The sequence below is a fragment of the Cynara cardunculus genome, assembly GCF_001531365.2.
Source record: "Cynara cardunculus var. scolymus isolate 2C chromosome LG 6, CcrdV1, whole genome shotgun sequence".
Taxonomy (NCBI): domain Eukaryota; kingdom Viridiplantae; phylum Streptophyta; class Magnoliopsida; order Asterales; family Asteraceae; genus Cynara; species Cynara cardunculus.
In genome coordinates this window covers 19,299,951-19,317,111 of record NC_037533.1, presented here as the reverse complement: position 1 = coordinate 19,317,111, position 17,161 = coordinate 19,299,951, and the positions used below count along the sequence as shown (strand labels likewise).

General features: G+C 32.1%; 1 protein-coding gene across 1 annotated transcript; it reads right to left on the bottom strand.

Annotated features, from left to right (window-relative positions):
- Nucleotides 1-1,555: 1,555 nt before the first annotated feature.
- Nucleotides 1,556-2,254, bottom strand: LOC112514857 (protein LATERAL ORGAN BOUNDARIES-like). Its single transcript, XM_025121485.1, has one exon. The coding sequence runs from the start codon at nucleotides 2,252-2,254 to the stop codon at nucleotides 1,637-1,639; it is 618 nt and encodes a 205-aa protein (XP_024977253.1). The 3' UTR covers nucleotides 1,556-1,636.
- Nucleotides 2,255-17,161: the final 14,907 nt, after the last annotated feature.

Sequence of the window (17,161 nt, the reverse complement as noted above, 5' to 3'; positions counted from 1 at the left end):
TTACAAGAGTAAAATCACATTCACATGTGATATAACATGTCGATAAGGACACATGCGACTTGGTCAACACGACCAAGGGTCGTGGTAAAGATCACTTGCTCTATAGCCGGTTAACGCAACATGTTTATATTACATATGATTAAAACGTAATCTTGAAACGTTTTGCCTTCTCGTATATTAACGACGACTTCTCATTTAATCTTGAACCCTTGTATATTATTGATCTATCATTAAAAACTATGAAGCTATCAAAATATAATTATAAGTTGATTATTCTTCTTTTCTTTCTTTTTTTCCATTTTAAACCTCTGACCTCCTATGAGGACAAAATTAGATATTCTATATCACTCTATAGGGTTGGGTTCACGTGAGACCAGCCTGTTTTCGTGAGACCCGTGAGACCACATTTTTACATGTAAACTTCATAGCAAAAACACTGTGAAGGTTTAAAAAAAGTCGAACCTTCACAGCAAAAACACTGTGAAGGTTTTAAAAAGTCACCTTCACAGCATTTTGCTGTGAAGTTTCAAGTGTAAAATGCTGGTCTCACGGGTCTCACGAAAACAAGCTGGTCTCACATGATCTCAAGTCTCACTCTATATTTGTACATATATACTTGGGAATACAACATCCAAGAATCTCAGACTGTAACTTGTTGCCATGATATGTAAAATCGATCTTCTTTTTTTCTAATTTGTTTCGTCCAAATTTAGTTATATTTTATGGATTTTTAATTATAAAAGTTACGGTGATTTCTTTTTATTTAAAAATTGGTTATAGCTATTTTTAGCCATGTGTATTAGATCGTCACAGTCTAACGGTTTTGATGTGTCATTTAATTCTATTTTTTTGGAGTTATTTCACCAAATCTTTCAGAGAGAGAGACGAGTTCAAACGAGAATGATACATATTTAAGAAAAATAAAAGAACGGTTGAATTATATGTGATTTACATTAACATCACGTACAAAATCACATGTAATTCACACAACCTTGCCTTGCATGCCGAAGAAGCGGCCATAGGGTCGGCCGCACACTTTTTTGGCAGTTAATGTAAAATCATATGTGATTTTGCACGTGATTTCACTATTTTCGTATTCTCTTAAATAGTTTTCATTCTTGTTTGGTCATCCTCCTCTCTCTCTCTATGTGTGTATATATATATATATATATAGTCATATAGATGAGGTAATAATGATGATGAATTCAAAAAACTAAGTCTATATAAGAAAAGTTGCTGGATGCATGATTTAACTCCAAAAAAGATAGTTTATTTAACAAACTTAACACCCTAAAAACAATGATCCAAAGCTTCTCCTAGCTTCAAACCACCAAAACTAATAACATATATATGATGACTTATGATGGTGAGAAGTAGGAATCGGTGGTCTAGCTACAATGCTCATGGCTCGCATGTGATATATACATATACACTATATATATATATACACACACACATACATATATATATATATATATATATATATATCATAGCTTAGCTTAGCTAGCCATAGAATTGAGCTACTAAACCACAAAGTATCGAATATGAATATAGTTATATATGTAGTAGATCAATACAAGCCCAAAAGAGGGTTTTATATAACCTGCATGTGTTCTTCATAGAGATTGAGAGATATTCACATGTTACCTTGACCTCCTCCTCCTCCATCGCTACCACCACCTCCACCCATATTTCCACCGGAGTTAGAAGGGTTCCATGGAAGATGATTAGCATAAGGATAAGGAAAAGATGGTGGTGATTGGTAGAAACCACCACCACCACCACCGCCGCCGCCATCAATGTTTCCAATCCTTCTACCAGGATACTGATCAATGGCTCTTTGCCGTGGAGTTATTGGCTGAATTGAACTCAAATGAGGCACTGCAGGCAACCCTGTTGGGATCTCATTGCATGCATAACGAATCAAATCAGCGTTAGCAGCATCCAGCTCCTTTTGAAGACGATCAACCTGTCTTTGGAGGAAAGAAATGGCGCCAACGCACCCGTAAACAGGATCTCGAACACGAGCTTCGGCTTCATATGCAAGGGAATTCACTGCATCTTCTCTTTGGTGAGGGAGTAGGTCATTCAGGAGCTTGGTCACATTGCTGGCTCCGAAGATTTTGTGAACGTTTGCGAATTTCTGAGGCTCTTCGGGTGGGAAGTAGGGTGCAAAGATGCAACCAGGCATGCATTTTCTCCTTAAAAATTTGCAGGCAGCACATGGAGAGTTGTATGAGCTTGATGAAGCCATTAGATCTCTCTCTCTCTCTCTCTCTCTTCCTCTTTTCCTTAAACTGCAATCAAGAATTTATCTGGTAAAGAATATGTATATATATATATTATGAGGAAGGATCAAACGAAAATGCTAACTATTTAAAAGAATATGAAAAAAGGGTGTGCGGACGACTTATGGCCGTGTTTTCAGGTCGTGGGGCAAAGTCGCATGAATCATATGTGATTTTGTATGTGATGTTAGTGTAAAATCACATGTAATTCGACCATTTTCATATTCTCTTAAATAGATACCGTTCTCATTTGAACCCGACACTATATATTATATAGATATACTTACATTAATGTTATGTATGGATTCTAAAACTAAACTTATAAATGAACTTGATGCTTAATTTTGTTTAGAGCACTTAATAATTAAGTTATTACCTTAAGATGATATATATTCCTCCTTCGATCGCCTAAAGTAGGCTTGTATTCGACTCTTGAGTGTCGAGTCACTAATTTTTTAACTTCAAGGTCCATAAGGAAGTCGTTTTTCGTAGAATTAAAACCGATTTACGTTAATTAAACTAAGTATTAAGCATAGTTTGATAGATGCATTTCATATAAGTATTCTAACTTTGATTATATATATACATACACACACACACACACATATATATATATATATATGTATAGACACAGGACATCTTAGTAAATCATTTCAATGAAGGTTGTCCTTGATCATAGTAAATCATTTCAATGAAGGTTGTCCTTGATCATAGTAAATCATTTCAATGAAGGTTGTCCTTGATCAGTAGTGTGTTGAATGCCATGTGTGTGTGTGTATACATTCATACATACATACATATATATATATATATATGTATATGACAATTTGAATAATCAATCAATTGGATTGCTTGCAGGATATGTTTGCTTCTAGGAGACATAGAACTGATGAATTCAATTTGTCCACAACAGTCTTTTTGAGAATTTCTCTAATCTAAAACCTCAATCTCTCTCTCTCTCTCTCTCTCTCTTCTTTCTTTCTTTCTGATCACTCTTTGACCTATACACACACACATGCATATATGTACTTGTGAATTGCTTAAATCCATGTATAAGATATTCAATTCCCAACTGGTTGAACTCAGATTATCATACAAGTCATCAGAGAGATCTAAACACCTATCTATGATCTCTCTCTCTCTCTCTCTCTCTCACTATGTACTTGGAAACTTTTTTGAGACATGGGATCTGGCTAAGTGCTTCCAGTTCCTCATCATAATGCTTCATTTTGGGTGTTGATCTATGGGCATGCCATGAGCATATACATATACATATATATATGTATATTCTCTCCAAATTGGAGTTGAGAAAACCCTAGGTAGCAGATCAGACACACTAGATCAAACTTTAGAGTAAAGACAGAAAAAGAGAATTCCCAAAAGAAACAAACAAAAGGAACTTCATGTGATTACATGTTTTTTGTGGATTTAGTGGCTAAACTAGGTTTCTTTCATGTGAAGATCAAAAAAAGACAAGTACCTTTTCTTGTTTTTTCTTGTTCTTGTGTGTTTCAAGAGCTGCTATGGCTCTTTTGATTGATCACCCTCTATATGTCTGCTCTCAATTCAAGATATATATATATATATATATATACAAGAAGTGTGTGTTTTTATACATATTCTTCAAAAGAGACCACATGAAACTTGAACAGACATGTGCAAGACCTCAATAAAGAAACATTTAGGAAACCCTAATTTGAGGGGGGGGGGGGGAAGAGAAGAGGACAGACCTGCAAATTGATGAGTAGCTTCTGTAGCTTGCAAAAGGTAAAAAGAGAGGAGAGAGAGAGGAGAGAGAGAGGAGAGGAAAACAAAGGGTATTTAGTGGATGGGAGAAGGGAATGAGGCCAAAAGAACAAAGGTAATACATCTAAAATAGAAGAGGTACATTTCAATTCAAAATATTATAACACATCTGTGCATCAGTGTGCAGTAACACCATCTAATATACAAAATACATACACACACACATATACATACACATATACATACACAATAATATATATATATATATATATATATGTTGATATAATAATACATCACCAGTTGTGCCTGTGGGAATGTCACCAAATTCTTTTCCTGCTGACAGACACTGCTAGACTACTCCCCTTTGCTTGCTTTTCCTGCAGATCATTGATCATGCCCCTGGGGCATAATTCCCAATGGTGATCTGTGTATAAATTTGTGCATTTAATTTATTATCATATCGATTGTTTGTTTTTGTAAAAACGGTAGTTTGTAAGAATGAACGTTTGGATTTATCAAAAGGGTAAATGCAAACGGATGCCATCATCATGCTTATCGAGTTTTTATCCGAAGCCACTAATTCTAGCAAAAAGATGGAGTTTTTTTTTTTTACCGTATTGCAAGGACGATGATTCGTTACAATGAATATATATGGATTGATGGTTTCAATTAAAGTTGTACAAAGTAGTACGCGAATGTAATGAATGAAATTCGCTTCGTTTTGTTGCTTTGCGATTGCGATTCGTAGTTTGTATTCACTGTGAATGAAACCGAAGTACAATGTATGGATGGTTTGAATTAAAGTCATTCACTTTAGTACGAAAGTAATGAATGGGATTCACTTCAATTCCTTTTGTTTCTTTTCCAATCGCATAATTCCTTATATATTATACATGCAACTAATAGCTGTATTCATAAGTTTCTCTACTACCTATATACATATATTCTTGCCATTTTCTGAATAAGTTCAACTGATATATATACACAAAACACATGAAAGTTTAAGGGTCTCTCTTAGATTTGGTGCTTTTATATATATATATATATATATATATATATATAGGGTTGGGTTCACGTGATACCAGGCTGTTTTCGTGAGATTTGTGAGACCACATTTTTACACTTGAAATTCACAGCAAAAAACTGTGAAGGTTTAAAAAAGTCGAACCTTCACAACAAAAACACTGTGAAGGTTACTTTCACAGCATTTTGCTGTGAAGTTTCATGTGTAAAAAACTGGTCTCATGGGTCTCACGAAAATAGGCTAGTCTCACGTGATCCCAAGTCTATATATATATATATATATATATATATATATATAATATGCTGCAGGTTTTATTGCAATTTTTGTCATTCTTAGGGGAGAAAATTAAGATGGTGGTGTGTAATCTGATACAGACTCACGTATGAACACTAGGGATTTTTATAAGGGGAATGATATGTTCTTTTATGTTAAATCGTGTCAAATTACGTGTCATTGTATCGAAAATGTAAAAAGTAAGTATTTATGTTGACGTGTACGTAAAGAAAATTAGTGGGTAAACGATGCATTTAGTAATATATAGGATTTCATAATACCAAATGATCTTTGACTTAACGGTATATGAGTCTTTGGCCTCTTAAAAGATCAAGGGTTCAAACCTTATCAAAGGTGATCGAAAAGAGTGTGTAAGTTTATTTGTTCTATTTGTCGTATATAAATATTATAAAAGAAAAAAAAAGATGGTTTCATAATTATTCAACACAATCGAAGCCGAGGGTATTATTTGTACATGTGTGTTAATAAAAATTCCCCTATTTATTTTTTAATTCTATTTTTATATTTTTTTTTTTTTCTCCCTTTCTTCTTTTCCTGCAAAACCCTAATTCCATTTCTTGAAAACTTTTTCTAAAAAGCAAAGAAAAGTTGATTTGTATTTTTCATCTTCCAGAGTAGAAATTTTCAGTGGTGAGTTGTTAGAATGTAATATTTTGGATTTTAAAACATATTTTAGAAGTTAATCTACGTTTGGAGTTTATTAATAGCTCTATAATGTTTGTGTTTTTGAATTAAGTCCCGTTAGTGATACCGTCCGTTCCGGACCACATGGACGGGGGATGTTATACAAGTGTGTCACCTCCATCAACGACGAAAGAACGGGTGTCTTTCAAGAAAAAAAGGTGGAAGGTCGTGGTTGCGGACAACACGGTGGCGTGAAGAGGGTCGAGAGAGACGCGAAAGAATGAACGAGGAGGAGGATGGAGGACGGCTAGGGGTGAAAACATATAATCGCAAGAGAGGGGCATTCAGTGGACAAACGAAATCTGACCATGGTAAGCATTATTTTGGTGCTGTCTAGGTCAGATCTAGGTCAGATCCGTGATTTGATAAACACGCTGACTGCTGACTGAGTCAGATTTACTGACCGAGTCGGTCTGATCAACAGTTAGTAAATAACCATAAGTTAGATTAAAATATAATGTATTTTGTTTCGATTATCATTTTTAAAAAACTTATGGGTCGTTGTCAGACTATTTTTTTACACTAAATCGTAAAATTCTAGGTTTTAATAATACTTTTATATTTATTAACTTTACTATTTATACACATATTTTTTATTTTAAATATACTTAAAATATTTTGTCATTAATTATGAATTAATTATATTATTTTGTTATTAAAACAAACATTTCATCAAATAATAAAAGTTTACATTATAAAACAAATATAAATATATTATCGTAATTTAAATTATTTCAAAAAATATTCAGTTTTTAGAATAAGTTGAATACATAATTACCATTCAATTAACTAAAACTTATTGAAATTAATATGCATATAATTCATAATATATATACACATATAGGGTTGAGTTCACGTAAGACCAACCTGTTTTCGTGAGATCCTTGAGACCATTTTTTTATACTTGAAACTTCACAGCAAAATGTTGTGAAGGTAAAAAAATCCGAACCTTTACAGCAAAAACACTGTGAAGGTTATCTTCACAGTGTTTTGCTGTAAAGTTTCAAGTGTAAAAAAATAATCTCACGGGTCTCATGAAAGCAGGTTAATCTCACATGATCTCAAGTTTATACACACACACACATATATACATATACATATAGGGGAAATTTACTTTGCAAACCACGTTATTTGTACAAACCGTACAAACTTCATTCAATCAATCATAATTTTTTATTTTTTTGTAATTAAGAGAGGTCGATTAGTCATTTTTATTGTGGAGTGTGTTAATTATGGATATTATCATCTTTATTATCTTAATTTTAGAGAAATACATGAAACAATTTCATTAAAATAAAGAAACAACAATATATGAAACAACTTCATCAAAAAAGGTATTATATGAAACAATTTCATAAGATTAAACAACTTCATTAAGTAAACTATGAAATCGACGAATGATCGTAGTTTGCACGGTCTGTACAAATATGGATGGTTTGCATTTGATCGTTTCCATCCATATATATATATATATATATATATATATATATATATATATATATATGTGGGGGTGGAGGGGGAGAATCAAGTTCAGACGAGAATAATAACCAAAATGGTCGAATCACATGTGGTTCACGTGACTTTGGCCGTGACTTGAGGTTGTGGGTCAACTTCAAGTTGACCGTTAGTATAAAATCGACATATAATTTTATACGTGATTTAACCTTTTCCGTATCATCTTATTTGATTATTGTTCTCGTTTGAACCTCTCATTCTCTCTCTCTATATTTCCTTTCTTTTAACATTTGGTGCCTAATCAACAATATTTTTATTGCATTAAGTTAATTCTATAATCTCACATCCATTTTATTATTTATTTTAAAACAAAAAAAGTAAAAGAAAAAGAGAAACAAATGATTTTTGTTTTTATTACTTAATTAGTCAATTGCTTTTTGTTATGACATGCATTCAAATTTCATTGTGTAATGTTTCATCAATTATTTGTTTCATTCTTTGCTTTAATGATCACACACATGCACATATAGATACATGTACATGCACATATAGATACATGTTATCATCAAACTAAAAGGTATATATATATATATATATATATATATATATATATTATCATCAAAATAAAAGGTATTGTAGTGGATTTTATTTGAAGAAACTTGCTTTTTAAAGATCAATTTTGGTGTCTATGATATATAACACATTTTAGATAAGGAAGTCATAATAATAATAAAAATTCAAGAGAGATTTGTTATTTTCCTTTTAATTTTTATCTTATGGTTGGTTCACGTGAGACCAACATGTTTTTTCTTAATACCCGTGATACCACTTTTTTACATTGTGAAGGTAAAAAAAAGGTTGAAGTTTCACAGCAAAAACATTGTGAAGGTTATCTTCACAGCGTTTTGCTGTGAAGTTTCAAGTGTAAAAAATTGGTCTTACGAAAACAAGCTGGTCTCACGTGATCCCAAGTCTATGTATGTGTATATGTATATTAGATATATCTTCTAAAAAGAATTGGACTTCTTTTTCTTTATTAACTCTTAAAAAATCAAAACTATTATTTTATTTGTATAAGTGGTTATTTGACAGTCTCTCTTCTATTTAAGGTAAAGTAAAGATCTACGTATATCCTATACTTAGATTATGGTTGTAAGGAAACATCGGTTCTTTTAGAAAGATATATATGCATGGTTTTCCGTTCATTTCCGCCATGAAAACGTACATCATACTCTTCGTGAAACCAAACATTCATTCACAACACATAGATAACGTAGCGAAACTCTTAACATGAATTACATACATAATTTGCTAGATTTAGACATCAATTTGCTCTCGCCCTTTTTGTATAACGTTAACATTCCTGCTCTTCGGATGCATTCACTTAGTCAGTAAAATAGCTTGGTGAGTTTTATGGGTTTAGTGTACATGCACACACACTCTAATAGTCATATATGCATAAGCACATTTATAATTTCATGTGATGAAACCATGCCCATAGTCTATAAAACATTTGGACTCCTTGAGATCTCATAAAAGTCATGTGTGGTAGGGATCACCGAATCTACTTAAAGTTTGGCTCCGTTGGATGTTACCATAACATGATTGATCTCTTCTACATGTGCCTATCTGCGATGACAACATCCAAAACAGTAATCTTATACACATACAGAACAACTGTTTTGTTGCAAAGCAGCAATAATCGACTATTTATCTATCATGCAAATATGATTTAGAAGCATGTAAGAACATATAATATGCAAATCACCTTAAACATCACCGCATATATATATATATATATATATATGTGTGTGTGTGTGTGTGTGTATGTATATATGTCACAGAAACATGTATTTAATCATACTTCACCAGATAAACATATGCACTAATCTATATCTATAGATGTACGCATGCATCCATTTGAAAGTCTCATGAAGACTCACATGAACCAACGATGTTCCTTAGTCCCATCGTTGTAAATAACCTACACATACACCATCAATGTGGTTAGGTATTTGTTCTACCTACATTGTTTTAATGTCTTCCAATTGTGCCTTACAAATTGGACCACTTTTTTTTGCCTTGGTAAACTTTTTGGTCAATGGGACCTTGACCGACAACTTATGTTTTCATCCCCAAGTCGCGACAACATCTACACAACCTTGCACTAGCATCCTCCAGACACATATCGCACGACTTGTGCATGCAGCCCTCGCTTCGCAGCCTAGGTCATATCGACTCCTTAACGTGATGAGTGGCTCCTAACCACTTCTTACCCTACGACTGCAACGCTGGGTGGCATATTTAGGTTACGGACTTCGTCTGCTATGCTTGGTTCAGGACCCAACAGGTTCCAACTTCACCAAAACTCAAATCTAAACATTAAAAATAAAGGAAATTGAAGTACTAGAAAACCCCCCCCCCCCCAACGATAAGTACTCAAATTTATCCATGAAGTTAAATCAATTATGATTTAGCCCCTGGCTTTCTTTCTCTTTCTTTTATTTACATTCCATGAATCAGAAAGACCTTTTTCAAGTTTGAATTTGCCCTGGTGGATTTCTCTCTCATTTCAAAAAATTCTGGAATCTTGGGTTACTAATTGGTGGAATACTAGGCAATCCGAAACTTTTTTGAATGATAAACTGCCATTTTTATTCGACCTTCCTGGAGTTCATTATCCGGTTCTAACCCCTCTACTGTAGTTCTTCATTTACAACAGAAAGTCCTAAAAAATAATAGAAATTGGTTTAGAGACAAAGGAATATGTCTTTAGCAGGGTCAAAAAGGGAAGGAAAAAAAAAAGTATTAGCAAAAGAGAGTCCTACTGCTAGAAGTGCTTAGTTAGGAGTAGTAGGCCTTCTGTTGGACAAATAACTGGCTTTATATACCTAGCGAAAATCTACTTGCTGACTTTCCACATGGGGCAGAAGGAAGTATGGTTGTAGATTTGTGTTTTTTCACGACTTCTTATATATACGAACAAGAACTCTAAATGATATAATAAAAAGCGAAGGAAGAATACTAAGGAAAAATTATCTATATAACACAAGGTTCAAAATGGTGTGAGGTTGCGGCATTTTTCATGGCGTGATTTATGAAGGCAAATCTTTATATCATATAAATTTATTATATATATAAACATATATTTCCTATTAGTATTCAGTGAATCAATGATATTAAATAATTTAAATTAGGTTATATATTAGAAACTAAAAGAATATTACATTAAAAATGTAAGAAAATCAAACATTGTGTTATAAAAACCATGTGTTAGGTTATATATACATATATATATATATATATGTGTGTGTGTGTGTGTGTGTGTGTGTGTAGGGTTGAGTTCACGTGAGATCAATACCAATTTATGTTCATTGATTAACTTTATAAGCTAATGATCTAATGATTTAAAGTTGCATGGTGACAATTTTGTGATTATTGAGAAGTCTCGTGGATGTTTAGATTGTTTGATTGTAAATCTAATTCAAATGTTGAGAATTGGTCTCACGGGTCTCAAGAAAAACTTTTAGTTTCACATAATCCCAAGTCTTTGTGTGTGTGTGTGTGTTTGTATGTATATGTGTATGTATGTGTCTCTTTATGTATGTGTGTACCATATCTTTTAGAATCTTTAAATTATTATATACGTTAAAGTATAATAATTTTTGTATACTCCTATATAATTAAATTCATTTTAAATACCAATACTTTAAAAATCCTCGAGAAAATCAACTCTTTTTGTGTGTGTATAATATATATAGGATATATTTCAAATACAACCATGTCCATTTGTATAATTAATGCAACCCAATTAATTGAGATATTTATAAAAATGATGAAAGTTCATTTATTATGATTTGAATATTTATAGAAGATGAATAGGGTTCATTAGATATGATCAATACTTTATATTAAGAAACAATCAAAAATTTCTATAAAATCACATATTCATCAATTTAAATGGACGGTTGAGATTGAGTTGTATTCGTTGTACAAACGTAAAAGGTTGTATAATAACACCTCTCTCTCTCTCTCTCTCTCTCTATATATATATATATATATATATATATATTACACACACAAATCAACTTAAAAGTCCAAATGGCATCTAAGAAATATCATTAGTTAAATTCATCAAGTTGACCAAAATCATTTATATGATAATTTAATTAAAGTAAACAATATTAATAATTAATTAAGGGTAAAAAGAAAGTGGATTAATTAGGGAATCATATCTAAACAGATTTTATTCTTATATTAATTCCTTTTGAAAAATATGAACTTGATCTTATATATGCAAATCTATTCATTCATCCAATATTTAACCTTCAAAATATATGCTCTCAACCAAAAGCTAAACATTAAATATAATTAACTCTAGTTTTATACGGGTTTATTAGCTGTTGTCGTTTTACGTTTTAGAATGTGGTTTTTGATTCCGATTGACCTTTACAATTGCCATTTTAGAGCGTTGTGATTTTCTTTGGATTCTATCGTATTTGAGTGTTAAGTGACGGTTATTTCTAATCCCATGGAGCTAAAAGCATCTTCAACACAGGGACGGACCCAGAACTTCTTTTTTCAATCAGTGGCACCATTTGACTAAGAAAATGACACTAACACGATTCGAACTTGGGTTTGGGGTGGAATAAAAGCCTTACAAACCAACTCTACCAAATAAAGCTTGTTCTCATTGTAGTTTCAAAATACATACGGTGGCACACAACAGATTAATACGGTTGCATCTTTCACGAACCTAAAAAACTTTTACCCTTTCGTCGGAGGAATAACATGGTGGCACGTCCCACCTATACCACCAAAGTAGGTATGTCCCTGCTTCAACACGAGATTTCTATACAAGAACTACTATTGGAGTGAGTTCTAACAAAACACCCGCATATTACTTCTTGTACAAAAACATTCGTTTTCACCTTTAACTCTGATATTTTACTGGTTTTTTTATATATTTTCTAGATTTTTAGATCCCTGCTGGTATATTATCATCGATGTTGAAAAAAATACAATAAAAACCTTCATTGAATATCTCTATTCTAATCATAGAAAAGAAGGGAGTGAAAAGACCAAAATACCCTTGATACAATAATTGTAAAGGATGATATTATTTAGAATTTCTATTTTAAAAAACCACCAAATATGGAAATATAAAAATAAAAAAAAAAGAAATAGAAAAAAAAAAGAAAGAAAGGATGATGTACTATGATTGATAGATTCTGAGGCCTATGATTGATGAGAGAGATTCTAAGTTGAGTAGGAACCCGACGAGTGAGCTTCTTGCTTCATTTCTAATGCACTAAAGCAAACTTAATTCATGTTATTTTATATATTTATACTGTATTATTATTAAGTATTTGACAAAAACTCTTAAAAATCATTTTTTATGCATAAAGTATTGGTTACTGATGTATATTACTTAAAATTCAAGATCTGTATGTACAACTTATTAAAACTTTATGTTTGAATTTGTGTAACTAACTATAGATAAACATAATCAAATTATGGATAATTATTTCATTTTAAATATAAATAATTTAAAATATATTTACGATAATAATTGAATTCAAAATAATAAATATTATCTTTATAAAAGAATTATATTATTAAATTAAAAATAAATGACTTCATTATTAAATCTAAATTAAATTATAGTAAAAAATAGAAATAAAGAAATTATACAAAAAAAAAGAASTTTTAAATATTTAATTTGATACAAAAATCGATATGTGTTTTTCAAAATCTTATGATATTTTCAAATTTATATTTTATTTAAAAAAATAAAAACAATATCTTTTTTTCGGTACCATATAAAATCGTATTATAACATCGACAGAGATAGAATAAAATGAAACATTAAAATCGAGATATATCTCGTTGCATTGCGTGAGTACCCTTCTAGTATTTATATATACCGGAAGGGTACTCGTGCAATGTATCGAGACACATATTGATTTCAGTGTTTCGTTTTATTTTTTTTATATGTCGATATAATACGGTTTTATGTGATTTTGAGAAAAACGATAATGTTTTTATTTTTGAATAAAATATAAATTTGAAAATGTTATAAAAAATTTGAAAAAAAATATATATCGATATCAGTATCAAATTAATTTTTTTTTAAAGTTTTTGTGTTTTGGTGTAATTTCCTTAATTCAGTTTTTTTAATTATAATTTAATTTAGGTTTAGTAACAAAGAAATTTAATTTAGGCTTAATAATATAATTTTTTATAAAGATAATAACTACGTACAAAAGTGGTATATAATAGTAGATGATTTCAAATTTACTTTGAAAATATGAGAAGAATATCTGTGATTCGGATTTGTCTTGTGTGTTTTGTCATTACATTACAATAGGTATGTTACGAATTACAGTTTACGATGAAATACTGATTTATATTCTAGTTTTACGATTGTGTTCATTGTATTTGATTAAATCATGTCTGATTGTCGTCTCCCTTTCTCGACCTAGTATTCTTCCTCGAACTGTGGTCGCTTCAGGAACGTTAACTCATAATCGGCCATTAACAATAAACGAAAGCGACAACGTAACACGAGGAACACTGAGCAAGGTTAAAACAAGACACGCATTGTCATTACTGTAAAAAATCGGGTATGAAGTTATTTTTCATGTTACAAAAGTTTGAAAAGAATTTGAAATACGTATGTGAATGCCTAAGTTTGACACGGGTTCGCCCCATAAACAGGCAGGATCAACACCGACCTCATTCTTATTAACCTGTATGTCATGTGTGTCGAAACAGGCGAGTGGGTCAAACGAGCTGTGTAATGGGTAAAATTTTCCGATGTGGGTCAGAACAGGTAGGTTGGTTTGACCCGACAACATTTTTTCCGTGCATTAAATATGATTACAAAACTACTGGCACGTTTTTTAATAACCCGATCTGATTAACCCCCTCCATACGTTGTTAAGTATCTATTAAATCGTTCAACTCATTATTTATGGACCCGTTCGACCCATTTTTTTCAAAATACTCTCTGTTTAATATGTCAAATCAATTATTATGTCAAATCAAATGTTATGTTTACATAATACATAGTGTGATGATATAATAGTTTGGTTTTGTCTTGTTATAGTTGTAAGATTGTGTTTTCTTGTTGTGTGAAATGTCGAAAATGCCCTTGGAGTTATTGAGTTGTCAAAGTGTAAGATAAGTGGGGATGGGTATATCTCAATAATTTTTCTCCATGATTAGAAGAATGTTTATCCCTTTTAGTCCACATCTTTTGTGGCTCATGTAGCCCAACAGCAACCATTAGGCCCATCTCTCACATGTGTTATCATGGGAAATTCAACACAATTTTCCCCATGAACTAATTGAGTAAGGTGTTGGTCGGGTTGGTCAGGTTGGAATGGACGTTATAGGTCTGTATTCAGTGGGGCCTTTTGTGAGTGAGTGTATAGATAAGCTCGTATCAGGGGCGGACCTACAGTGGTGCCAACGGTGGCATGTGCCACTGTATTATTCATTCCTCCAAGGGTAAAAGAATTTAGGTTCGTGAAAGGTGCAACTGTATTAATTTGTTGTGTGCCACTGTGTGTATTTTGAAACTACAATGTGAACAAGTTTTCTTTGGTAGAGTTAGTTTGCAAGGCTTTTATTCCACCCCATATGGGAGTTTGAATCATGTTAGTGTCATTTTCTTAGTCAAATGGTGTCACAATTTGAAAAACTTTCCCTTTTGTTCTTTAGTCAAATGATGTCATCATTTGAAAAAATTTCTCTATATTTGTTTCTTATAGCCAAATGGTGCCACCGTTTGAAAAAAATTCTGGGTTCTTCTCTGTCTCGTATCGTCGTATAACAGTGTGTATGTGCGAGACAAAACGAGGGTCAAGATTGGTTTGCTTTTGTAAGGTAGTAAATGGGGTCTCGGGTTTGATTGTGGTTAAATGAGTGAAATAGATATTGAACAAAACGATAAAAGCTTATATATCAGATACATACATGACTGGATGTGCTTTGATGGAACAACTCGGTTTTATGGCTTAAGTCAAGGTTTTACCTATAAATAAAAGAGTAAAGTTCAATTTTGGTCCCTAACGTTTGTAATTTTCTAAGGATATCGTTCCTAAACTTCAAAAACTCATATTCAGTCCCTCACGTTTGTCAATTCTCAACGATTATGGTCCCTCGGTCAAACGATGGTTAAGTTTTTCCGTTAAATCCAGTTAAATGGAGGGTGTTTTAGTCATTTTCACTATTTTCTTGATCTTGTATTAAAGTTTTAAAAATATATAAACATATTTAATCATAAATTGTAAAAACGAAATAAGTGAAAATAGTGAAAAAAGAGAGAAAAAAATATTATATTTTTAAATTACAAAAAGCTTATTTCTTTTTCGTTTTACAATTTAAACTTTAAAATTAATATGTTTTTTTTTTTTTTTTAACATAAATTTAAGGAAATGAAAAAGACTAAAATACCCCTTATGTAACTAGACATAACAAAAAAAAATTCAATGACTGTTAGACTGAGGGACCAAAACCGTTAGGAATTGACAAACGTAAGGGACTGAATCCAAATGTTTTAAAGTTTATGGATGATATCCGTTGAAAATTGCATATATTAGGGACCAAATTTAAACTTTACTTTAAATAAAACGATAAAATCATTGTTGAAATGAAAACAAAAAACAAGACTATTTGTTGTTTTAATAATAATTGAAAACACACAGATAAATGACAACAATCAAATAAAAACGCTTGGAATACTCAAGGGGTCTAAGAAGAGACACCACTATCACGCTATCGACTTATTCGAGTCGGGTTGGTAATAGAAAAACTTGGGACCGACCCATTGAAGACATGGCCAGCAAGTTCATACGCTAAAGGATTGAAAGCTGAGCAGCTGACGAAAACAAACTGCTGACAAAACATATAAAGGAAATTCAATCAGCAGCTAAAGAAGTTGATGTTCAACGAGTAGATTTTAGTAGCTGAAGACTCATTCTGATAAATTTAGACTGTAAAGTTAAAGACCTGGTCTAATACTCAACAATTGAATAACTCTGTCTTATTAACTTGAATGCAAAAGAGGACTACGAGATTGTAAACCCATGTGAAGCTGCAAAAAATGATTTAGAGACAATTTGATAGTATCATGGTACTGTAAAACATACATGCCCTAAATGCAACATTTAATACAGTATGGCGTACATTAAATGCATTATGGGGAACATACTACAGTGACTTCACAAAAGTCACAAGAAGACCAACAAATTTGGACAAAAAGTTGATTACTGACAACTTCAACCGGTCCCACACGGAACCCGCCTCAGAGTGAGTGAGATGTCTTGTAATCTGCTATTGTATAAAAATCTCGTGTTCATACTCAGATCGCTAGTTGATTTATAATTTATACTGTGTACAAGACTTGAAAGAAACTGTATTCAACCACCCTCTCTATAAATACTTGGGTTACAAGAACATAGCATCTGTTTGAATCATTTCAGGGAAATGGAAATAAGAATGTTGTAAGATAAAAATAAAAGGGGGATTGTTTGTGCCACAAAGAAGGAATAAAAGAACCTCGTACTATCAAAGTGTCTTTGACCTAGCGGTATGTGAGTCATTTACCTCCTAGGAGGTCAAGGGTTCAAACCTCACCAAAGAAGAGGAGGGTGTGTGAGTT

Coding starts and splice junctions, on each gene's coding strand:
- LOC112514857 (XM_025121485.1), bottom strand. CDS start 2,254: ATGGCTTCATCAAGCTCATACAACTCTCCATGTGCTGCCTGCAAATTT.